Source organism: Meles meles, chromosome 2 (assembly GCF_922984935.1).
Source record: "Meles meles chromosome 2, mMelMel3.1 paternal haplotype, whole genome shotgun sequence".
Classification (NCBI taxonomy): domain Eukaryota; kingdom Metazoa; phylum Chordata; class Mammalia; order Carnivora; family Mustelidae; genus Meles; species Meles meles.
The window spans coordinates 175,647,734-175,672,060 of NC_060067.1; the positions used below are offsets into that span (position 1 = coordinate 175,647,734).

At 40.5% G+C, this 24,327-nt stretch overlaps 1 protein-coding gene and 1 pseudogene across 5 annotated transcripts in view; both read right to left on the reverse strand.

The window, feature by feature from the left end:
• Positions 1 to 2,330: 2,330 nt before the first annotated feature.
• Positions 2,331 to 24,327, reverse strand: part of ASH2L (ASH2 like, histone lysine methyltransferase complex subunit) — a 30,030-nt gene continuing 8,033 nt past the window's right edge. For 3 of the 5 annotated variants that reach the window (XM_045991480.1, XM_045991488.1, XM_045991515.1), the window contains exons 6-17: positions 22,632 to 22,727; positions 21,904 to 21,999; positions 20,015 to 20,090; positions 19,261 to 19,278; positions 17,702 to 17,795; positions 16,729 to 16,946; positions 10,037 to 10,204; positions 9,606 to 9,799; positions 5,263 to 5,355; positions 3,911 to 4,009; positions 3,106 to 3,165; positions 2,331 to 3,011 (exon numbers count right to left, since the gene is read on the reverse strand). In XM_045991480.1, coding sequence (XP_045847436.1) covers positions 2,904 to 3,011; positions 3,106 to 3,165; positions 3,911 to 4,009; positions 5,263 to 5,355; positions 9,606 to 9,799; positions 10,037 to 10,204; positions 16,729 to 16,946; positions 17,702 to 17,795; positions 19,261 to 19,278; positions 20,015 to 20,090; positions 21,904 to 21,999; positions 22,632 to 22,727 — 1,320 coding nt within the window. In that variant the 3' untranslated portion in view covers positions 2,331 to 2,903. The remainder of the gene's footprint in view (positions 3,012 to 3,105; positions 3,166 to 3,910; positions 4,010 to 5,262; positions 5,356 to 9,605; positions 9,800 to 10,036; positions 10,205 to 16,728; positions 16,947 to 17,701; positions 17,796 to 19,260; positions 19,279 to 20,014; positions 20,091 to 21,903; positions 22,000 to 22,631; positions 22,728 to 24,327) is intronic. The other 2 variants (XM_045991496.1, XM_045991505.1) reach the window with 1 other exon arrangement.
• Positions 9,093 to 9,245, reverse strand: LOC123937706 (annotated as a pseudogene).

Here is a 24,327-nt window from a genome sequence, read left to right on the forward strand (position 1 = left end):
GTGTACAAGTAACATGTGGTAATTTTTTTTTTAAAAGATTTATTTATTTGACAGAGAGAAATCACAAGAGAGGCAGGCAGAGAGAGAGGAAGGGAAGCAGGCTCTCCGCTGAGCAGAGAGCCCGATGCGGGACTCGATCCCAGGACCCCGAGATCATGACCTGAGCCGAAGGCAGCGGCTTAACCCACTGAGCCACCCAGGCGCCCCAACATGTGGTAATTTATACAAAGGATTTACCTCCAGCTTCCTCTAATGAACACTACCCTCAGTTGAAAACTAGAGCTACAATACAACCCAGCAATCACACTACTGGGTAATTACCCTAAAGATACAAATGTAGTAATCCGGAGGGGCACATGAACCTGAATGTTTATAGCAGCAATGTCCACAATAGCCAAACTACGGAAAGAACCTAGATGTCCATCAACAGATGAATGGATAAAGAGGTGGTATATATATACAATGGAATACTATGCAGCCATAAAAAGAAATGAAATCTTTTTTTTTTTTTTTTAAGATTTTATTTATTTGACAGAGAGAGAGATCACAAGTAGGCAGAGAGGCAGGCAGAGAGAGAGGAGGAAACAGGCTCCCTGCGAAGCAGAGAGCCCGATGCGGGGCTCGATCCCAGGACCCTGATCCTAATCCACTGAGCCACCCAGGTGCCCCAAAGAAATGAAATCTTGCCATTTGCAACGATGTGGATGGAACTAGAGGGTATTATGCTGAGCGAAATAAGTCAATCAGAGAAAGACATTTTTCATAGGATCTCTCTGATATGAGGAATTTGAGAGGCAGGGTTGGGGGTTGTGGGGGGTAGGGAGGGAAAAATGAAACAAGATGGGATCGAGAGGGAGACAGACCGTAAGAGACTCTTAATCTCACAAAACAAACTGAGGGTTGCTGGGAGATGGGGGGTAGGAATAGGGTGGCTGGGTTATGGATGGGGGAGGGTATGTGCTATGGTGAGTGCTGTGAAATATGTAAGCCTAAGGATTCACAGACCTGTACCCCAGGGGCAAATAATACATTTTATGTTAATAAAAATGATTAAGAAAAAAAAACACTACCCTCATTCTGAGTTCTTCAAACTCTGATCATCCAGCTTTGTAACCAAGTCTGCCCTTTAAGACCAGCCAGGAATGAATAGGTAGGTGTCCAGCGGTGACAGACTGAGTCTTTAGCCTACGATCATACTGACTGTTAGGTCTTCTGTGAAAAGATGCAAAATGGCCAAAACAGCCTGGATGGTTCGTTAGGAGACAAATATATTAGTCAAAGTAACCGTGTTTTGGTTTCTAATTGTTATGTCACCATACAGTACCATATATTAGTTTTTGATGTAGTGTTCCATGATTCATTGTTTGTGTATAACACCCAGTGCTCCATGCAATCCATGCCCTCCTTAATACCCATCACTGGGCTAACCCATTCCCTACCCCCTCCCCTTGAAAATCCTATTTCTTGGAGTCCATAGTCTCTCATGGTTTGCCTCCCACTCTGATTTCCCCCCCTTCATTTTTCCCTTCCTTCTTCTAATATCTTCCATGCTATTCCTTATGTTCCACAAATAAGTGAAACCATATGATAACTGACCTTCTCTTAGCATAATCTCCTCCAGCCCCAACCACGTTAATGGAAAAGTTGGGTATTCATCCTTTTTGATGGCTGAGTAATATCCCATTGTATATATGGACTAAATTTTTATCCTTTTGTCTGCTGAAGGCCATCTCGTTGCCCCAGTTTGGCTATGGTGGACATTGCTCAAAGCTACTGTGTTAAGACACCAATAGTCACTTGAGATTTGGGTAATTTCTTTCTTCTCCCTTCCCCTTCACTTCTTTCTTCCTTTCTTTTCTTTCTTTCCTTCCTTCCTTTAATATTTATTTATTTGATGGATAGAGAGAGAGAGAGAGAATATCCCAAGCTGACTCCCCACTGAACGCAGAGCCCGATGCAGGGCTCAATCCCAGGACCCTGAGATCATGAGCTGAAATCAAGAGCCAGCCACTTAAGTCACTGAGCCACCCAGGCATTCCCCCATTAACGCCTTCAAACTCTTGTTCACCTCCTTGAGATTCCGATTTCACAGGATAAAGACCATAGTTGGGTTGGCTGGAAAGACTGGAAGGAGAAGAGGGCTTGGGATCGAGTCAGAAACGTGCCTGTCTTCCCAGTTCTGACTACTGTTCCTCAGACTGCCTACCCTGCTACCCCAGTCCCAAGAGAAATCCAATGTGAAAGGGAAGCAAAGTGCCACACACACTTGAAGATCAGTTTTATTTGGGAAGAATTTCTAATTGTTAAAGCTGCAAGCAAGTTTTTCCCCCCCCCCCGCAATTACAGTTCTACAGACCTAGTAGTTCCAGAGATCCCAGTGTTCAAAAATATTTCAAAACGAATAAAAACCCACATCAAAAGGAAAGACCTTTTAGATCTGGAATGTACAGTCACAGATTTCAGGTGTTCTCAGAAACAAGCCAATTACTTCCTTGGAAATCAGATAGGATGAACTGAACATCACAAAAAGAAATGTCTTTAAATAAGTTAGCTACTTGGACAAGATTATTCATTCGGTAGAAAATACAGCAAGGTATCAAGTCCCAGTTGGTGGGATACATTGTACAGCACCAGTTTCACAGGGAGTGCATGGGATCCGAGGGTCAGCAGCTGCTGGCATATGGCACACAAAATAGAAGCAGTCACCAGAAGTGGGCAAAGTGTTGCAGGGCAGGCAGTCTCTGCCAGTCTCACCCCTGCTTTTCACTTGCTAACAGGAGAGGCTGTGTGCTGCGGTATCTTTGGGAGAATGTTTGCAATAGTTAAAAAAACAAAAAAACAGATCCCCCCCGTCCCAATTTATTCCCCAGAAAGTCCACAGCTGCAAAGAAAGAGGGACCTGGTCAGGGTTCCCATGGCGGACTGCGCCTCCCATCCACCTCTGTTTCCACATGATATAAGACATCAGCCAGAGTATGTTCTACCACAGCGCCCCAGCCCATGTCACTCATCTGTGGGAAGAACAAGAAACAGAAATGAGGTGACAAGAACAGTGACAACGAGAAGTTACAGAGATACTGAGGATGCGTCGTGACTGTTACTCACAGGGCGGTAAGTGAGATCCTTTGGAGGATACTTGAAGCATGGTCCAAAGTTAATGGAAACCTGTGACAGTTCAATTCAAACAGCCATGAAAACACAGAAGAGAAGAGTGAAAAAGTTTCACGTGACACAGGAACTTTTTAAATGTAGCTATGACATTTAGGGTGTAGCGGAACAAATGAAACAGATTACCATTGCTAAAAGTGGTCAACATCCTAATGTCCACTGAAAATTAGATAACTAAAATAGACTTTGGTTGAGTTCTGTTTATAACCTAAAGATTTCCTTATTCTACTTAAATGGTGGTTACTGAGAGACTAAAAATACATGGGAACTTCCAGATATTACCTTTTCAAACCACTTAAAACCACCACAAAAACCTAAAAGGATCTGATGAGAGTCCCCTTCATACTGGATCATATTAAACAAAATAAAACAAAACACAAACAGCACAGTGTGTGAAGTAACCAACAGTTACTAGCCAATGGTGGTAGGTCACCATGACCTATCACTAAGCTGACTGATGTACGTATATACTGCATATACCTTACACTGCACAGTAACATTCGCGACACAGTTCATTCAAAAGAAAAGTATGGGGCACACTAACTGCACAATCTTGTATCTATCCAAGCAAATACTTCCTGAGACACCCAGCTGTTTTTGGAACCGTCACAGCAGGAACGTACTGCCATCTTACTCAGGCTATTTAGACTTCTTTCTGGAACTCCTATCAATGGCTCTTCCAACACAACCATTCACCTCTTTCCTTCAAGTCATGTTCACAGGATGAACAGAGGATACATACCGTGCAACTCTTATACAGTGAGATGGCTGGAAAATAAACCCCCTCAAAAATATCTTTGTAGGCCACACCTTGATTGACACCGTTTTTATAAAATATTATCTGAAACAAAAACCGTGGTTTTACTTCAGAATTTAACAACAGAACAAACAAACTGAAAAAGAACCCACCTGGGAGAACCCTTTAGCAGTGCTGTCACCATGCTGCTAATAATGTCTTCCAAGAACAGCACGTAGCTTGCACAGCGACAGTGTCTTATATTTACAGAGGACTTCCAGGTTTTTCAGGGCACATTCACATGCACTAGTCTAGCTGGTCTTCAGGTTTATTTGCTTCCTGAATTCCTATACTTATACCAAACCATGACTTATACCAAACTATTCGACTTTCTATTATTCGTTACACTGTATTTATAAAAATGTATTTGGTCTTCCACCAATTCCTTGGAACCATACCCGTGTGAGCTTATTCATTTGTCCCCTTCCCTCTCGCTTCTGTATTTCTCCTTTGAAAATATCTTCAGATCTTCTGAGTTTCAGAATCCTCATTTTCTTTGTCCTTTCTCTTTTGAAATTATTCTAAATATTCTCTCTCAACCACTATCTACGGACTTCAGAAAAGGCTTTTTCTGAAGTAACTTTCTCTGCCTGTTCTTCCCAGAAAGAGCGATATTCTCCCAGGCTGGATTATCTGGCTGTATTATCCTTAGATCTATTAACTGTTTCCCTTTACATTTTCTCCCTAAAGACAACTGGAGCCCTACTTTATTTTCTCCTACATTCGCTTCTATTATTGTCCCAAGATGCTTTGCAGCATTTTTACGGAAAAATGTCTCCTGCTCAAAATCTCCTTCCGCCCTTTTCCTATTTTCGTCCCCTGTGGCTGGTCCAGTCATGCCAGCCTTTATTTACGCTAGGACTTTGGGCAGACGTGTTTCCATCAACCTTGGAACAGGAAGTAGGGAAAGTTCTAGAGGACCCTGAATGAACCATGACAGCCCCTCCGCCTCTGGGTCACAAAGCAACATCCTCTCCTATTCTGGTGTTCCTCCCTCTGTACTTGATCCTTCCTCTGAGAAGAATAAATATCTCCGACTTGCTTCCTCAATCGCTTGTAGATTTCCTCAGTAGGCTGCTGTTTCTACCCCTTTCTCTGTAGACCGTCCCTAAAAGAACCCTGATGAGGCCTCTGAGAGCAGCAGCATGGTACCACAGGAAGAGCACAAACACAGCAGGCAGGAGAGGGAGCTCGCTCTGCTGCCCCTTTGGGCCTCATTTTCCTCACTTTTATAATTAGGAGGTTGGTCCCAATCTTCAAAGTCTTCTAGTTCTGACATTTTTATGACCATGACTCACCTCACTATGGGGAGTCTGCTTTAAGCTCTTCTCTGCTTTATCCACAAAGTCTTTTTCCTCAAAATACAAATAACTCTTGAACTTTATCAAAGCCTTGAAAACCAAGAAAGAAAGGGAAAAAAAAGGAACATTGAAGCATCAGCTACATCATCATGAAATTAAAAAAAAAAAAAGCCAGAGTCACACAAATAGCATGGAGTCCTTATGTTCTGCAAGAGAAATTAAAAATCTATGTAGGGTTAGCTTTGCTAGATTTTAAACAACTACGTGGTTCTTAAAAGTACCAGATAGCACATAGTTGTTAAACATTTCAATAAAGGTCTTTACTAAGATTTATGAGGAAACATACATATATACACTTTCACCACAACAAAGTACCCATTAAACTAAAACTAATTCATAGTTTCTTCCCCTCAATCATCTCAGTGAAAGAAGTAAGTCTACTGAGCCTAAAATCTCCTGTTCTATAAAAACATTTTTCAAGGGCTACTTCCTTTCATCCGAGTTCTCTACCTGCTTCTCCTACAGGTGGTCTCTGGGTCATCCATTCTTTGCCGGTTTCCAAGAGCCCAACTATTCACTCCCAGGGAAATAGATGATATTAATTTATTTAAAATTTGAATCTCTTGGGGCGCCTGGGTGGCTCAGGGGGTTAAGCTTCTGTCTTCGGCTCAGGTCATGATCTCAGGGTCCTGGGATTGAGCCCCGCTCAGCAGGGAGCCTGCTTCCCCCTCTCTCTCAGCCTGCCTCTTTGCCTACTTGTGATCTGTCTCTCTGTCAAATAAATAAATAAAATATTTTTAAAAAATTTGAATCTCTTAGCACATACATACATTAAACACAATAAGAAAAAAAAATTCAAGAGATCTACCAGAACATAAAATGAAGAGTATCTCTCTCTCTCTCTCACCATGTCCCTCAACACTCAAGTTTCCCTTTGCCAAAAGCAATCTCTGTTCCAGTGTCCTTGTATATCCTTCTAGAAAGTCTAGGCATACACTAGTATCTTCAAAATTAAACGCACACACACACACACACACACACACACACAACTCCACACCAGACAAAAACACAAAGAAGCAAGAGGACTGATAATACCCAATTTAAAAATTTACTCTAAAGCTGCAATAATCAAGACAGTGTGGTATGGCATAAAAGTCAACAAAGAGATCAATGGAACAGAGAGCCCCAAAAGAAACTCTACTTTCTACTTATAAAATCATCTGATTTTCACAAATGGCACCAAAGAAATGAGGGTAAAAGTTTTCAAAAACAGGTGCTAGAATAATTGGACACCCATCTGTATGGAAGAAAAAATTAACTTTGATCCCTACTTCATACCATACACAAAAATAATTCAAGGTAGATGAGAAACGTAATAGCAAAAGCTTAAACCATGTTTTCAAAGGAAAACATGGAAGAGTTTTCCTGAGTGGAGGGTAGGCAAAGAATTATTAACTCATAGAAAGCAATACAACTGTAAAAGAAAAATTTGATAGATTTCATAAAAATTAGAAACTTCATTTCATCAGAAGACACCTTTAAGAAATAAGTAAGTCACAGACTAGGAGGGGAAAAAATGTACTTTTTAAGTAGGCTTCATGCCCTGCATATGGCCTGAACTCACAATCCTAAGATCAAGACCCGAGCTGAGATCAAGAGTCAGATGCTTAACCACCCCAAGTGCCCCCAAAAATATTTTTTAAAAAGCCACTTCTAGGGGTGCCTGGGTGGCTCAGCTGGTTAAACATCTACTTCTGGCTCAGGTCAGGGTCCTGGGATTGACACCTGAGCAGGGAGCCTGCTTCTCCCTTTCTTCCTTAGCTCGTGCTCTCTCACTATCTTCTTTCTCAAATAAAACCTTAAAAATTAAAAAAAAAAAAAAGCCACTTCTAACCAAGAACTGTAATCCAGTATATATATTAAAAAAACCCTCTATAACTCAATAAAAGGATAACCTGATATATATCATTTTTAAAGGTGAAATATTTGAAGAGAAATGTTACAAAAGAAAATAGATGAATGGCTAATCGGCACATGAAAACCTACGGAATATCATTAGTCATCAAAGAAATGCTAATTTAAACCACATGGGGACACTACTATGCACCCACCAAAACGGCAGACAATAAAAATGCTGACAAGGATGTGAAGCAACTACAATTATCATACATTGTAGCTGGGAGTGGAAAGAGTCCAGCAATTGCTTCTTAAAACTAAGTATGTAACTACCTTATGACGCAGTGATTGCAATTCTAGGTGCTGACCCAAAAGAAACAATAACACGTTTACAAAAGCATTTGTAGGGGTGCCTGGCTGGCTCAGTCATTAAGTGTGTGCCTTTGGCTCAGGTCATGATTCCAGGGTCCTGGGATGGAGCCCTGCATCAGGCTCCCTGTTCAGCAGGAAGCCTATTCTCCCTCTCCCACTCCCCCTACTTGTGTTTCTCTCTTGCTGTGTCTCTGTCAAATAAATAAAATCTTTAACAAAACAAAAACAAAAAAACATTTGTACAAGAAAGTTCACATCACCTTTATTCATAATAGCCCCAAACTTGAAATAGCCCAAGTGTCCATCCGTAGGGAAATGGAATAATCTGATCTAGTAATTCCATTACTGGGTATTTACCCAAAGAATAAAAAACACTAATTCAAAAAGATATATGCATCCCTATGCTTATTTACATTATTTACAATAGCCAAATTATGGAAGTAACCCAAGTCTCCATCTACAGATGAATGAATGGATAAAGAAGATATGGTATATACACAGTGGGATATTACTCAGCCATTGCCATTTACATGGATGGAGCTAGAGAGCATATTGCTAAGTGAAATAAGTCAGAAAAAGACAAATATCATATAATTTCCCTCATATGTGGAATTTAAGAAACACAACAAACAAAGAAAACCAGACTCAATGGTAGAGAACAAACTGGTAGTTACCAGAGGGGAGGCATAAAATATGTGAAGGGGATTTTAAGTACACTTATGATGAACAGCAAGTAATATATGGAATTGCTGAATAACCCTATCATATACTTGAAACAAATGTAACATTGTATGTTATTTATACTGGAATTTAAAAATATTTTAAAAAAACCCAGGAAAATGGATAAACACACTGTGGTATATTCATACAATGGAATATTACTCTACGATTAAAGGAAACAAGCTACGGATACATGCAAAAACATAAAAATCTCAAAAGCATTATGCCAAACAATAAAAGCCAGATACAAAAGACGACATAGCACATGGTTCCATTTACTTAAGTTTAAGAACAAACAAAACTAATGGAATAGGGGCGCCTGGGTGGCTCAGTGGGTTAAGCCTCTGCCTTCGGCTCAGGTCATGGTCTCAGGGTCCTGGGATCAGGTCCCACATCGGGCTCTCTGCTTGGCAGGGAGCCTGCTTCCTCCTCTCTCTCTGCCTGCCTCTCTGCCTACTTGTGATCTCTGTCTGTCAAATAAATAAATAAAATCTTTTTTTTTTTTTAGATTTTATTTATTTATTTGATAGAGAGAGAGATCACAAGTAGGCAGAGAGGCAGGCAGAGACAGAGGGTAAGCAGGCTCCCAGCTGAGCAGAGAGCCCAATTTGGGGCTCGATCCCAGGACCCTGAGATCATGACCTGGGCTGAAGGCAGAGGCTTAACCCACTGAGCCACCCAGGCACCCCTAAATAAATAAAATCTTAAAAAAAAAAAACTAATAGAATAAAATTACGACAGGGAAAAAATATTTCAAGACAGTGGTTGGCTCTATAGGGATGGGAGTTGGGACTGATTGGGAAAGAGCATGAGGGAACTTCCTGGGGTGGTAAGATTCTAACGTCTCCTTTAGGCCAAACTCAAAACTCAGTGAATATACACTTATTTTTGTACATTTCATTTTATGTAAGTCTTATATCAAAAGAGAAAACTAGCAATAATCGCGCCTCGGATAAACCTCATTGGCTACGATACTGCCACTGCGCAAAGCTGTCAAAAGAGAAAACTAAATAAAGGCTGAACTCTAGCTAATGACATGTATCCTGAAATACATGGGCAGGGGTGAGGTATATTGATGGCTAGCATTCTCTAAAGTGCATTAAAACAAGATGGACGGACAGATGGGTGGGTAGAGGAATGAACAAATAACAGGTCAATGGCAGAATCTAGGTGATGGGTATTTGGACACGGACTTTAAAACTCTTTCAACTCTGTCTAAACATTTTTGTAACAAAATGTGAGAAAAACATGGGAATGGTATGTCGGTATTACAACACTCAGGCCACCACTGCAACACTCGTTGGCAGCCTCGGGTCTTCAAACCTGGGAATCTCTCAGGAGGACAAACTCACCTTATCTTTATAAGTATCAGGCAGTGACTTGGCTGTTTCTGTGTCTTCCGGAAGATTGATATAGAATCCTAGGACGTCTCCCTGTCCATAGCCAGAAGAGTAGTGTTTGCCGATTGACTGATGGAACTTGGTTCCTTTTTTGCTCCGCCATGAATAGCTAAATTTATCATAACCTAAGGGAGCTTGCAGGTTACCTGTCCCAATAAAGACAAACAGGAAGTCAAAAGATGGCGAATCAACCCTGGTTTGCTGGAAGAAAAAATTGTACTCCTTCTCATTTTGTTTTTTTTGTTACAAAATTGCAAACCACCCAATCGTTCAGGAAGTGAATTTTATGCCCCTCATCCAATAAGCTGAAAAGTCACAAAGCTCATGCAGATGGTCTATCCATATCTGCCTGTTACAATGTCCACACAGCAGCTCCCACTTACCTAAGGGTTGGGACCAACCCAGTCTGGCAGCAGTGTCTGGAGGCATCTCATCCACTGTGATTTCAAAGTACCAGGCACCCTTCCGAACCCCGTGAGAAGCCCGGACCATGGAGTAACCCTTCTCTCCAATCACAGTGAGCCGGTCATCGGAGATCTTCAGCTGGGGAGCTGCAGTGTGAAGATGAAAACAAAAGCCTGTAACTTACTGGAGGCACTTGGAGACAACTGTCCCCAAAACCGGAGTCTCCTACACTCCAGTAGAACAAAGTAAAAAATTGGAAATAACAGGTAAGGAATCTGAAGTATTAGTTCAGGAGTTTCAAAATCTCAATGTAAGATATGGCCGAAGGCAGGAGGAAAAAAATGGGAAGAAAGTGGTCAGGTAATTTAGTTTCTATCAAATGATATTTAAGTTAACAAGTTAAAATTAATGATGCTGTCTATTCCCTAAAATATAACAAACCAATTATAATGTGCCTCGAGACTGAGTTGTAGAAACCATCTTTTTTTTTTAAACTTAAAAAAAAGATTTTATTTATTTTTTTGACAGAGAAAAACAGATCACAAGTAGGCAGAAAGGCAGGCAGAGAGCAGGGGAAAACAGGCTCCCTGCTGAGCAGAGAGCCCGATGCGGGGCTCGATCCCAGGACCCTGGGATCAGGACCTGAGCTGAAGGAGTAGGCTTAACCCACTGAGCCACCCAGGCGCCCCTAAACCATCTTTTTTTTTTTTTTTTCTTTTTAAATGAAGTTTTCCACCCAATGTGGGGCTTGAACTCACGACTCTGGAATCAAGTTGCATGCTCTACCTACTGAGCCAGCCAGCTGCCCCTGAATAAGCCATCCTTTAATAGACTTGATATTTGATTTAGCAACAATTTTAGATTTTAAAGAATAGCATACATTCCTCCTACGTCCTTCACCTGGCTTCCCCAAATGTTAACGCCAACTATAGCTGTAACACAATTATCAAAACCAGAAAATTGGCACTGATAGAATGCTATTAAGTAACCTATAGATCATCTTCAAATTAAGCCAATTATCCAAATAATATCCTTTTCCTGTTCCAGGCTCTAATCCAACATCCCACATTTCATTTGGTTGTCGTGTGTCCTTAGTTTCCTCCAATCTGGGACAGTTCAAGTCTTTCATGACCATGACATTTTGAAGAGTACTGGTCACCTTCCTTTGTAGAATGCCCCTCGGTTAGGTCTGTCTGATGTTTCCTCCTGCTGAAGCACAGGTTATGCTTTCTCGTCGGGAATATCAGTGAGGTCAATAATGCTGTGTCTGTCAGCGGACAGTATCAGGGAATACATGATGTCAAAATGCCTATGTTACACTTTGATCACTTAACTAACGCGGTGCCTCACTGGCTTCTCCACTATGAAGTCACTATTTTCTTTTAATTAATAAGCATTTGTGAGGGGGGAGGAAAAAAGGTATTTGATACAATCAAGGAAATCTGATTTTGGACTGAATTCAGATGATGGCAAGGAATGATCTATTTTGTTGTAAGAGCATTGTGGTTGTGAGAGAAAATACCGTTATCTTTTAGAAATGTGTATTTTTTTTAGAGTATATAGGGTGAGATTTACTTCTTAAAAATTCAGAAAAAGAAAGCCACAACAATAAGCAGATAAAACAAATATGGCAAAAACTTGATAACTGTTAAATTTGGGTGAAAAGTATACGAAGATTAATTATATTCATCTTTCCACCTTTGTGTATGGTTTGAACTTTACTATGAGGCTTATGTAAGATAAGGGGACAATCTAAATCAATAGGAGGAGATATTGTGACTTGGAAATGAAGAAAAAAAAATGAAAGAAGATAGAAGAGTATTTTCAGGTGACGTAGGCTCAATTTTATCAATGTAGAAACATCACAGATCCAATTAAGACTTCAATGAGGAAAAAGAATTTGAAACTGTTTATGACACTAAAAGCCTGAGTTCTATTGGAGGAAGCACAAAATGTAGATTAGCTATAGCTTTTATAAAGGTCTTTACGATTTACAAAGTACCTTCCCAGGTAGGCAGGTAGGTATGTAGACAAGACTCTGAGGTGGAGCAGCAGATCCTGTGACTGTTCGTGACCACACCGCAGCTCAGTGTGGGACGGATGACTGAAAATTCTTGGCCCCACACTCTTTCTGTTACATGGACTACAATGGCTCCTGTCCCAGGCAGATACAATGATAACTTCCTTAAATTAAATACATCCTGTTAACAGAACTTTCTTAGGTGTTCGGCAAATTATACCTTCTCAAATACTTCTTCCCTTACCCCTTTCCGGGCAATTCAGCCCTAAAGCCATTAGGTGGGGACTGAGCAAGGCGAGACTTCCTCGCCTAATGTACTTCCTCCTAAAACACTTATTAATTACATGTGGGGGGAAAAAAGCAACTTTTCAGTGGATAAACCTGGCAATACCAAGTTAGCCAAATGATCAAAGCAGATATCATCGGTAATGAGGCAAATTAAAATCAGGCACCACCTGGCAGGATGCAACATGCAGAACATAGCATCATTTTAATGATATTTCTGTCAAAGATGCAGAACTGAATCAAATCCTGAGATTTCAACCAGACAAACTCAAATTGCGGGATATTCTATGAAACAAGTGGTCTCTCATTTGCAAAAGCTTTCAGGTCATCAAAGTCTAGGAAAGATAGAACAACTGTTACAGACTGAAGAAGACTTAGGAGATATGACAGCTAAATGCAGCAAATGATTCTCAACGGGATCCTATGCTACAATGACATTATTGCACCAACTGGAGAAACCTGAATAGGATCTTAAATTCATCAGATGGTAGCAATTAGTGTTAATTTCCTGTCTTTGACGTTTATATACTGGTTCTGCAAGAACATGAAAGTTTAAAAAATATCTACTAACTCTTTGATATTCTTCCTTTGAAGAGGTGGAGGCTAATTTCCCTCCACCTGAGTGTGGGCTGAACGTAGTGACTCATTCCTAACAGAACAAAGTTGAAGCAACTATCCAGCTTCAAAGCTGGGTCACAGAAGATACTCAAACTCTACTGCTCTCTTGGATCACTTGCATTGGGAGGAGTTAGCTTCTACGGATGAGGATAAGTAAGTGGTCTATGGAGAGGCCCACAAGGTGAGGATCTGAGGGCATCCTGTCAAAGTAACATGAGTAAGTCATCTTGGAAGTTAAGTTCTCCAGCCTCTGTCAAGTCCTCACTGGTGAAAGGCCCAGCTAAGAGCTTGACTGCAGCTGTATGAATTCTCCTGAGCCAAGACACATAGCTAAGGTGCTCCCAGATTCCCAACCCTCTGAATCTGTGGGAGATAAAGAACATTTGAAGTTTTAGACTGCTAAGTTTTATGGTGATTTGCTAAACAGCACTAAATGACTAACACATAAGGGGAACGTCCTTGCTTATAAGAAATACACCATCAAGTTCTCAAAAATGAGAGGGCATCATGGCCACTTACTCTCAAGAGAAAACTTACTCTTGGAGGAAAAAAAAAAGTTCAGTATTACTCTCACAATTTTTTTATACATCTGAAATTATTTCAAAATAAAAACCTTAATAGACACAATACAGATTTATCATTAATTTTTGAAGGGCTCAGCATAAATGGCATAAAGAGCAAGCAGTCATTGCTATTTTATTTTAAGATTTTATTTATTTATTTGACAGAGTAAGACCACAAGTAGGCAGAGAGGCAGGCAGAGAGAGAGGAGGAAGCAGGCTCCCTGAGGAGCAGAGAGCCCGATGCGGGACTCGATCCCAGGACCCTGAGATCATGACCTGTGCTGAAGGCAGAGGCTTTAACTCACTGAGCCATCCAAGCGCCCAGTCATTGTTATTTTATATATTAAATTCTAACAAATAATTAACTATTATGGGTCAGTATTCTCACTTTTTTTTCTCCTTCTGGAATTATAACTATTATATATAATGAAATAAGACAAGCCTCACTTCTTATACCCTGAAGTCACCTACTTGGCCTTCCCTACTTTCAAAGTATGCCTGCCACTATCAGAAGTCAAACAATCCACATATAATGGACATTACAACATGGGATTACATTACTTCATTTTGAAATGACCACCATCAATATAAGTGTTAGCAAAAAACTAATTTGATTTGATTTTTTTAAAATAATCTCTATACCCAACATGGGACTTGAACTCACAACCTCAAGATCAAAAGTCACAGGCTCTACCGACTGAGCCAGGCAGGCACCCCTACAAGTGTTAGTTTTTAGTATTAAACGAAGAACTAATGGGCTTTCAAATGCAGTAAATATATGCCCTGTTTAGACCTAATTCAAGGAGACAACTGAAAGGCATATTTTAAACCATGGAAATATGAGTATGGACCAGGTATTAGATCATTAAGGAATTATTATTCATCTTAGTTAGGAATAATAATGGTATAATGGTTATATATACATATTTTAAAAATTTTATTTCTTTGAGAGAGTGAGTCAGAGAACATGAGCAGTGGCAGAGGAGAGGGATAAGCAGACTCCCCACTGAGTCAGGAGCCCAACACAGGGCTCAATCCTAGAACCCCAGGATCATGATATAAACTGAAGGCAGACACTTAACCAACTGAGCCATCCAGGCGCCCTGGGTTAAACTTTTTGTACAACTTCTGGAACCACAGTCACGTTTCACAGACCCTTCATGCACTCCCCTGAAACACACACAAACTCTCTCTCCAAGAGGTGGGAGACCCTAAAAATAGCATACAAGTATTAACAAATGAACCTAACTATTGTAAAAGAGACACACAAGGGGCAGAAGAGAACTAATTTCTAACAGTAACCCAACAGGATGCTGCAAGGCTAAAAGCCAAAGAGTTGGACATAACTGCTGTAACTAGCCAGTGAATGTTTCTCATAGAGGTTACCAATTCTGAAACTACTTTATGTGCACACTAGAAATGAACAAATATGGGAGTACACCGTAGACAGTCAGAGCCAGGTTTCTCACTGTTGGAGAAAGAAGTGACCAATAAGGATAGGCAGAGGGTTGGCACAAACCAGGAGTGTTTGACTAGAATCCAAGCCGTCAGTGCAAACGCAGTAGAGCCCTGTATATTTATGTGTCAGCTGGTACGCATGTGGTCTCCCCCTGTCCACTGGGGGGGTCTAAAACTGAGCATACTGAACACTCAGGTCTTCATTTCTAAATCTTACTCTCCAATCAAAGGATCCAGGGCTCTTCGGAGAAAGTGGCTGATATTTGGCCTAGGGCAGGGAAAAGACAAGGTAAGCCAGGAACATTTTGTGATGTTGGAAAGTAAATGAAGTACTACACACACACACAAAAAAAGGAAGCTTATCAAAAAAACACGGAACTAACCTAAAGAAGCTCCCAATGGTCAAAGCAGGAATAATTTGAGCTACTAGATAAAGTATATCCCAATGGAATAAAATAAATATCTGAGTTCACACTGATATAAATAAAAATTGATATTAAATAATAAGTGGAGATAGAAAAATAAATATAAAATTGTCAGGCAAACACAACACATTAATAATTGTTGCAGGGGTATCTGGGGGCTCAATCAGCTGGGCATCTGCCTTTGGTTCAGGTCATGATCTCGGGGTCCTGGGATCAAGTCCCATGTCAGGCTCCCTGTTCAACTCAGAGTCTGCTTCTCCCTCTCCCTCTGCTCCCCCTCCCCACCACTTGTGCTCTCTCTCTGGCTCTCTCTCTCAAATAAACAGAATCTTTAAAAAAAAAAAAAAAAAAAAGTCATTGAAGAAAAGATCCACTGAAGGATATTAGATATTAGAGCAAAACTTTATAAAAAAGATATCTCCAAAGCTCAAAGCATCTTTCCTTGCCCTATTTATTAACTACAAAGGGTAAGACAGAGAAAGCCACAGAAATCACCTTAACCAGATGACCATGGTCAACATGACCAATCATAAGACATCCACATCATGACTGCCATGAGATGATGCAATGAGGACTCATTTCCTTGGTATTCTGACAAAATATGCATAACATCAGTCTAATCATGAGAAAAAGTCAAACACTCACTGAGGAATATTCAACAGAATCCCTGATTAATACTTAAATAGAGTCTGGTCATTAAAGACACACAAGGACTGAGGAACTGTTAAAGACTCCAAGAAACAGGAGAAATAATGAAATGCAACATAAGACCCTAGAGAAGAGGCCTTACTGGGGGAACTGGAGAAATGTAATTTTGTTTCATTAATAGCATCATCCAATGTTAACTTCCTGGTCTGGTAACTATACAACCAGTCGTGTAAGATGTTACCATTAGAAGCTTGGGGAGGGAGAATACTAAAACTATTGTTTTTACTCTAAGTTTAAAATTAGTTCAAAATAGGGGCATCTGCCTGGCTAAGTCAGTAAAGCATGCAACTCCTGATCTTGGGGTTGTAATTTGAGCCTCACGATGGGTGTAGAGCTTACTTAAAAAATAAAAAATAAGTTCAAAATAAAAAGTTTTAAACACACACACGCACACACACATTTATATATAAATGTCTAGAGCTTACCGGAAGAGACAAGCAGATTCTTTGTCACGTGTTCCCACTGAGTCTAGTTAAAACCAGATGGTGGGGGTGTGGTAACAGATGTTGACAAGTATATCTAATTCTAGACTGGACAAAGCTGAAGACAGTATTTAAAGTAACACCTGGGTCCAACATGAACACCTTACATACCTCGATCGTGTAGGGCTAACAAAACTCGTTCATACAAGCAGGCTCTGTAGAGGTCTCCAGGAATAGGTTTTCCTGCCCAGCAGTCAAGTTCAAGCTTCTCAGGGTCAGGGGCATGGGGATCGGGCTCAGCTAGAATATACCGATAGCCATCTTTGTTAAACGGGTGTTCCAAGGGGTAGCCATGAGGGGGAAGGCGCTGAGCAGAAAACAAAGGGTCACTGCAGAAAGGAAAAAATAAAATCAAGAAACTAAAACCCCCTCTAGCTCAAATGCCTTCCAATCTGTAAGAAAGACACCTGATTTACTAGATTTCAGCAGGAGTACATGCAACTTCACAAATGGTTTTCATTGCTCAAGTAGATGATCCTGCCCTCTGGAGGCAAAACACGGGAATGAAACAGATTTGTTTTTAAATTTAGTAAAGTGGTTTCAAATTACTCTCTTGTCTATAGGACCATCTTTGAAACAGAGCCGTATGTCACAGGGGAGAAAAAGGGAGAAGGGGAACAAGGGCAATTTCCTTTAGTATATTAATTACTATAAACTAATGAAACAAAACTCGGAGACATGAGCACTATCTTGCCAATCTAAATAAGAAAAAAACAGAATTTACTGAACAAAGCACAGGAAAGGGCATGAGGGGAGAGGCACAAAGATGACATAAAAGTGCTTAAGTTCAATACTGGGTCCACTCTCCCTCTCCTCCACCTAATCCTTCTCAAGATGTCTTGACAGAACTTTACTCCCACGGGGTTGCCGCCCCGGGGGGCTGTTTTCACAAATCTGAAAAACAGGGCTCCTCACGCGGGATTATTGTACTCCTCAAAGTGCTCAAGATTTGAGAAAAATTGACAGACTTTTGAATCTCAGACACCTGAGCTAGTGAAGAGGACAGCTCTTTGCCCACTGATGGACTGTGTCAGCCTCAAAGAACGGTCTAGCAGTGATGAGTGGGAGTGGGTGTTCTGCCCACCTCCGGGCCTTCTTGGTGGTCCCTGTGGTCCCGCCGTCCTGCTGCTTGCGCTTGGCTCCTCTTCCTTTTCCACTGCTTCCTGCTGCAATTCCCCCTTTAAAGACAAGGCAGATCACTTTCAATGAGCTGTGACAGAAGCTTCACGTGGATATGGAAACTCCACGGCGACTAACACTCCCGACGTGCATTTGTGTAACACCACACACAGGAGGACCTCCTTCCTGAGAGCATAATGGATTTCACCCTGCTTCCGAAGGAGTCTGCTGAGCATCTCACGGCTCAGAACACTGAGTTCTGGCAGTAAGCTCAAAGGAACCTAGCACTAATGACGCCTGTGGAACATTTTCAACCTTCCTTTCTTAGTGAACTGCAACGACTTATTGAACTACACTTTCTGAGGATGTGACACAAATGCATTTTTACTCATTCAGATTCTGAAAACCCACATCTAAAAACAAATCGCAAGGATAAAGGTTTTTTTCCACCCAAATCAATATGAACATCCACAAAGACCATCCTCACTCTAAGTAGATGTTCACTAGCTTGAACTATGCATGATACAGTCCGTAAACATAATAAAGGCACAATATCTGCTAAAGCACTTAACTGGAAGATCCAACAAGACAAAGGTACAGAAAACATAGAAAACAGAAACGGAAATACTAAAAAGGTGTTTCTCTCCAGTGCTACTTCGTATCCACTCTGGGGTGTGCATGACACAAGTAGAAAGGCTTTAAATTTAGTAGGCAACTTTTACAATTCTTAAGATTGTGCCAATGCATGAAATTCAGTTAGACTGCCCTAGCTTGTGGAATTAAGAGCAAGTATCAATCGACAATTTACTTATGTTATACAAAAAATAATTTAGCTACATACTAAGCCAAAGGAACGCTACCTAGTGATCTCTGAAATAGGTACTTGGAAATTTCTGTCCAGTTCCGTCTTTCCTCTCAATTTGTTTTTCTGTCTGCCAGAATATGTCCTGAACTGCAGGAAAACACCTTTATGGAAACAACTGCATAGAGTACCGTATCTTAATTTGGGGCAAGCTTGGAAATTATCAGCAGTTCTGCTGCAATGAAAAGGATCAAGACATTGAGAGCAGGTCATATTCTGCACATACAGGACCAGATTTATGCAGAACTACCTTTTATGAACATACCAGGTATTAGTCCTATTTTCCATAAAAAGGTTTAATGTTAAAACTGTTGCAACATCCATTATCTCATGTCTGAGTTACCTAAAAAAATTATTAATTTTTAATTGTTATTTGTATTTTAATTAATTTAAGAGAGAAGTTTTAGATCTACCTGGAATAAAACAAGCAATACTAAGGGGACTGCTGGCCATGTTAGGCAGAATATGACAACATATAAGCTTTTAATTGCTAACATTCAACCGAAACTACAGTTTCATATCAAGTGCTATTGCCACCATTTTCACAATGCTTTAAAATTTTAATTTAGTTTTAGCTTCTACCACAACTCAGCAAAAAGCATTTTCCAAACCACATAATACTTAAGTCTGAGAGGCTGAAAGAAGACAGAGGAGGAATTCACCTCCAAAAGAGGCTCCACCTGTAAGAACAGAAGTGGCACCATGTATTTGTCAAAGTTTAACAATTAAAACGGGAAAAAATGGTGTAAAACATAAACAATACACTTAGCTATTTCTAACCCATCTTATATTAGTAACAGGAGAAACAATCACATATTTAAGATGCTACCACTCCAAAGGGCAAGTTAATGACACCACGTGTTAGATGAATAGCTAGCTACCTCCAGCTACCCCAGCTTTCACTGGATTACCGTTAGTACTGAAGACCATTAGTGTCATTAGGTGGGTTACTGATAGGAAAACACGTATAGCAGGTGATCAGTATAGATTGCTGTCATGGGACTAAGCTAACATTTCAGGTCAAGAAAAATCAGAAGACCAGCATAGGAACTTTGTTAAATTGCAGCTGAATTAGGAGTAGGGGGAGAGAGCGACTCAATCCATAGTAGGTGTTAGTGAGGAGGATACAGACATACGGACATGGAGTCTAAGATGAACACGGTAAATCTGACCTTAAACCTGTACCTTGTTTTATGCTAAATCTATTTCACTCAAGACCAAACTGTGGGTGTAAGGGACAAAATGTTCTCCACTACCATTTGCCGAATCTTTGGCTAGTTTCCAAAAACTGGGTACTGGACTTTAAAGCCTCTGTAAATATCTGGTTGAGAGCCAACCCAAAGGATGCCCAATTCTAGGCATACTGGGGTTCAATAGCTTACAAGTATTTCATCAAGAAGACATTCAAACACTTACCATTTAGATTCCCACTTGTAGACACAGCACTGCTTTGTTTTTGGTTGTCGTAAGCAGGACCAATATTACTAAGATCCTAGAGGGAAAAATATATTCAATTATAAAGGAAGGCTAGATAATCAACGTACGCTGGCAATGCTCAAAAAACCAAGAAATTCTTGTAGAATGTGAATCAAAACTGACAACCCTAAGGAGTCTGAAATTTACACAGTCCCAAACTTGGATGCTTCAGAGATCAGCAAGTCACGTATGTGTGGTGGGCCAAGTGTAAGGATCAAAGTGGTTAAGAACGAATTGGGGGTGGTATGGTGGAGGGGGCCAAGGCACACAGGAGTGCCCAAGCCCCATTTTCTCAGCTGCTTGTGGGAATTCAGGCCCACTGTAATCAGATCTTCTCATTTTAGAAGAAAAGACAGATATCTGAATTTCTAAAACCAGCACAGTAAGTTAGCAAATGCTTGACTTATCTACCTTAAGAAAACTCTGGCTAACCTGATTGATTGATGAACCCGTTTTGCAGAAGGTGACTAACCAAGGTCTAGACTAGCTAAGACTGGAACAAATAAGGAATTGCTGCAACTTCGCAGAAGGGACCAAGAGTAAACAAAAGTAACCTCTATAAGGACACCCCCCCCAACACCTCCATCAACCTTATGCTGCCATTTTTTGAACACGTGTCCCATAAAGAGGCTTGATTCCTGAATGCTCACGCTCAGAAAGGAGGACATCTCCTTTTGTCCCTATATCCAGTCAGCATATTCAATTCAACTTACACACCACCCCATGATATCCTGTCTCCTTATGGTTAAATATACCCAACCCCCATCCTTCGAGAAGGTGGATCTGAGAAATTTTCTCCCGTCTCCTTGCTTGGAAACCTGCAATAAAACCCTTTTTCTCTACAAAACTGGCATCAGTGTTTGCCTTTCTGTGCATCAATGGGCAGTGGACCCTTGTACAGTAACATTTCTATGTGAAACCTTGAACCTTCAATGGTGGTAGATAAAACATTTTAAGGGACAGCTGAAAGATTTGGCCTCCTGACCTACCTGCCACTGAACAAAGAGTGGAAATTTTCTTTTTCCTCATGTTATGCTAGATACACAACACAAATTCCAATTCACAACAAATTTTTCTTCATAATAACAAATGTTTTTAAGAGTAAACTTTGAGATGGAAAGAAAATTAGAAATAACTTGGCACAGCCCATTTATAAGGGAGGAAATTAACGTTAAAAAAGATAAAAAGGATATGCATAAAGTTGTAACATTAAGGGGAAGAGCCAGAACTAAAACGCTATTTTCCTGGTTTAAGGTGAGGGCTCTTTCTTTCTGCACACAGCAATGACCCTTCACTTGGAGCCCACCATGTTAGGGGCCTTTAATGGCAGTGGCAAACAGACAAATGTTAACAGAACCTAATTCTCTGTCTCCAAATCACAATGTAAGGGCCTACTTAATCAGAGGGAGCCATTTTGTTGTTTATGCAGTAAACTTAGATTGACCCTGCCCCTTCCAGAGGAACTTACTTGCAAAGCCCAGATACAAGGTCTGGTCAGGCCAGGTAGAGACAGCCAATCAGTGGGGCACACATATATCTACTAGGGTGAAGTGTAATTCAATTGGCCGCCCGCATGTGACCTAACATGACTGTGCAGTTTTCTCTCTGTATTGCAATCTCATTGGCCACCTGTGTATAGCCCAGCTAAACTCCCTCTATAAAAGTTAGTCTGTGAGGTTGGGAGGAGTCACCTCTTTGCAAGAGACGACCCTGACCGGTCAGTTTGATTCTCAATGCTTGGCGCAAAATAAAGCTTTGCTTGACCTTCGCTTTGTATCAGTCTTGCTCCTTTGATTACGGACCTTAACATCAAGAGGAGTACAAAGTACCTGATCCAAAAGTCCAAATTTGGGGTAATCTTCTTCTGGGTCCTTACTCCCGGGATCAGGATGTTCCTTTACTAAGAATACATCTCTTTCTTTACTCTGAAAGGAAGCAGTATTTTAGTATTACTGGAAAATTTTATTCTTCAAAGTAGTACTGAATGGATGATCAACCAGCAACTCCAATTCCTAAGTGTAATCTCCCAAAATGATAGTATTGCTTTTCCCTCTGATTAGAAAATTAATACATGACCATCCAAAAATTCAAACAGAGAAACTTGAAAAAATGAGAGCCAAAGTCCTTCGGAATCCTCACCTATCCCTCCACCTCACAGAGATAAGCACTGTTAACAGCTTGCTGTTGGCTTCTCCCCAGGTGCTCTCTTTAATTCTAAGGACAATAATGTTTAGAACAGTGTTATTTGTTTTTGTTTTTAAAGCAAAGGAAAAAATAGTCTGCAATGTCAATATAAAATTATACTTGCAAAAGTACAGTGGACAAAGGTTTCAGTGTCAAGTATAAAACAACCAGGGTGATATTCACTTTAGACACAATTTGTGACGTGTGAAACCTGTTAAAATTTACAATTAGTGATACCTTACTCTCCAGGATTTAAAACTAAGTTGTTCTCATTTTCTTAGTCATCACATTTCAGTGAGACTAAAACAAATTTAATTCTTACAAAGAACACTGACTTTCAAAATGTCGAGTCTAATCATTTTAGTCTACTCACCATTGTCTTAACAATGTTATTTGGCCAAGTCATTTTCCCAGGTCTCTGTCTGGTCGTCATGCACTCCCAGTATTTATCAATAAATGGTATGATATCCTAATTTTTAAAACAGAATATATTAAGATTTCTATAGTTGCTTTCAAAGTTATACTCACAAAAAAGGAAAGAAAACTGCAGCTTTTTCAAAGACCTTGTCAGAACCGAGAGAAAAATCCAATGTTTAGTCTTTTCATGATTAAATAAATACATAATTGCATGCAAACACATAGATTGTGAGGAATTTCCAATAAGTGTATACAAATCTTCACTCATAGGGCTTAAAATCCAGTTGGAAGAAAAGATCGACTCCATTCTCTTGGGTGCCATCTGGACAATGATTCCTAAATCATTCTCTCCCCCGAGTTCCTATTCCTACCTGCTTCCGACATCCCTATCTGGACACCCCACAGGCACTTCAAATTTCTTGTAAAGAAAACTAAACTTTGGCGGGGGGACAGGGGGCGCCTGGGTGGCTCAGATGGTTAAGCATCTGACTCTTGGTTTCAGCTCAGGTCATGATCTCAGGGTCATGAGATACAGCCTTGCATCCGGCTCCAGGGTGTGGAGGCTGCTTAAGATTCTCTCCCTCTTCCTCTGCATGTCACACCCACCCTCTAAAAACAAAACAAAACAAAAATACTAAACTTTGCATCCTACCTCACAAATCTGCTCTGATTTCTATTCCTTTTTTTTTTTTAAGACTTTATTTATTTATTTGACAGAGAAAGAGATGACAAGTAGGCAGAGAGGCAGGCAGAGAGAGGGGGAAGCAGGCTCCCTGCTGAGCAGAGAGCCCCGATGCAGGGCTCGATCCCAGGACCCTGGGATCATGACCTGGGCTGAAGGCAGAGGCTTAACCCACTGAGCCACCCAGGTGCCCCATTATGATTTCTGTTCTTGCTCTTAATGCTGAGAATCACCTCTCACCTAGAATCACAAGCTAGAAACCATGGAGTCATTTTGGATTCTTCTCTTGTGTACGCCTTTCACATCTAAACCAACACCAAATGACTGTTCAGATTTCAGAAATTTCTCACCAATCCGGCCTCCTTTCTATCCCCGCTGCTTTGATTGTCGTCCTCACCAGTTCTTGCTGGTGTGACTGAAAAAATATCTGAGCTTGCTCTTCTGACATCAACCTTCCCCTATTCTCACCATTCTCCCGGAGTCCACCAGAGTCAGAGTCTACCACTAATATCCTCCACTAGTCAGTTCCATGAAAACCAAATCTTTACCAAAAGAAACCAGGATTGGGGTGCCCGGCTGGCTCGGCTGGTAGTGTGTGTGGCTCTTTAGCTTGGGATTGTAAATTCAAGCCCCATATGCTGGGTGTAGGGATTACTTAAAAATAGTATCTTTAAAATAAATAAACAATAAAATAAAAGGAACCCAGGTTGAATCAGGGAAAGTCGAAAGGAAGTCTGGAATATTCTGCTGGTCCAGAAAGTAAGGAAGAGTTCAAAAACTGACAGGAACATATCACAAAGTATCAGGAGTCAGTCTAAATGGGGCTACACTGGTCAAATTTGAGCACCAGAAATGAGACATCTAGTAAGAGTATAAATATGCACAAATCCACAGTGATACTTTAAAAAAAAAAGTGAACAGAAAGAACTGCTAGAAAAAATGAACAAACGTATTCTTTTTCACAATGATC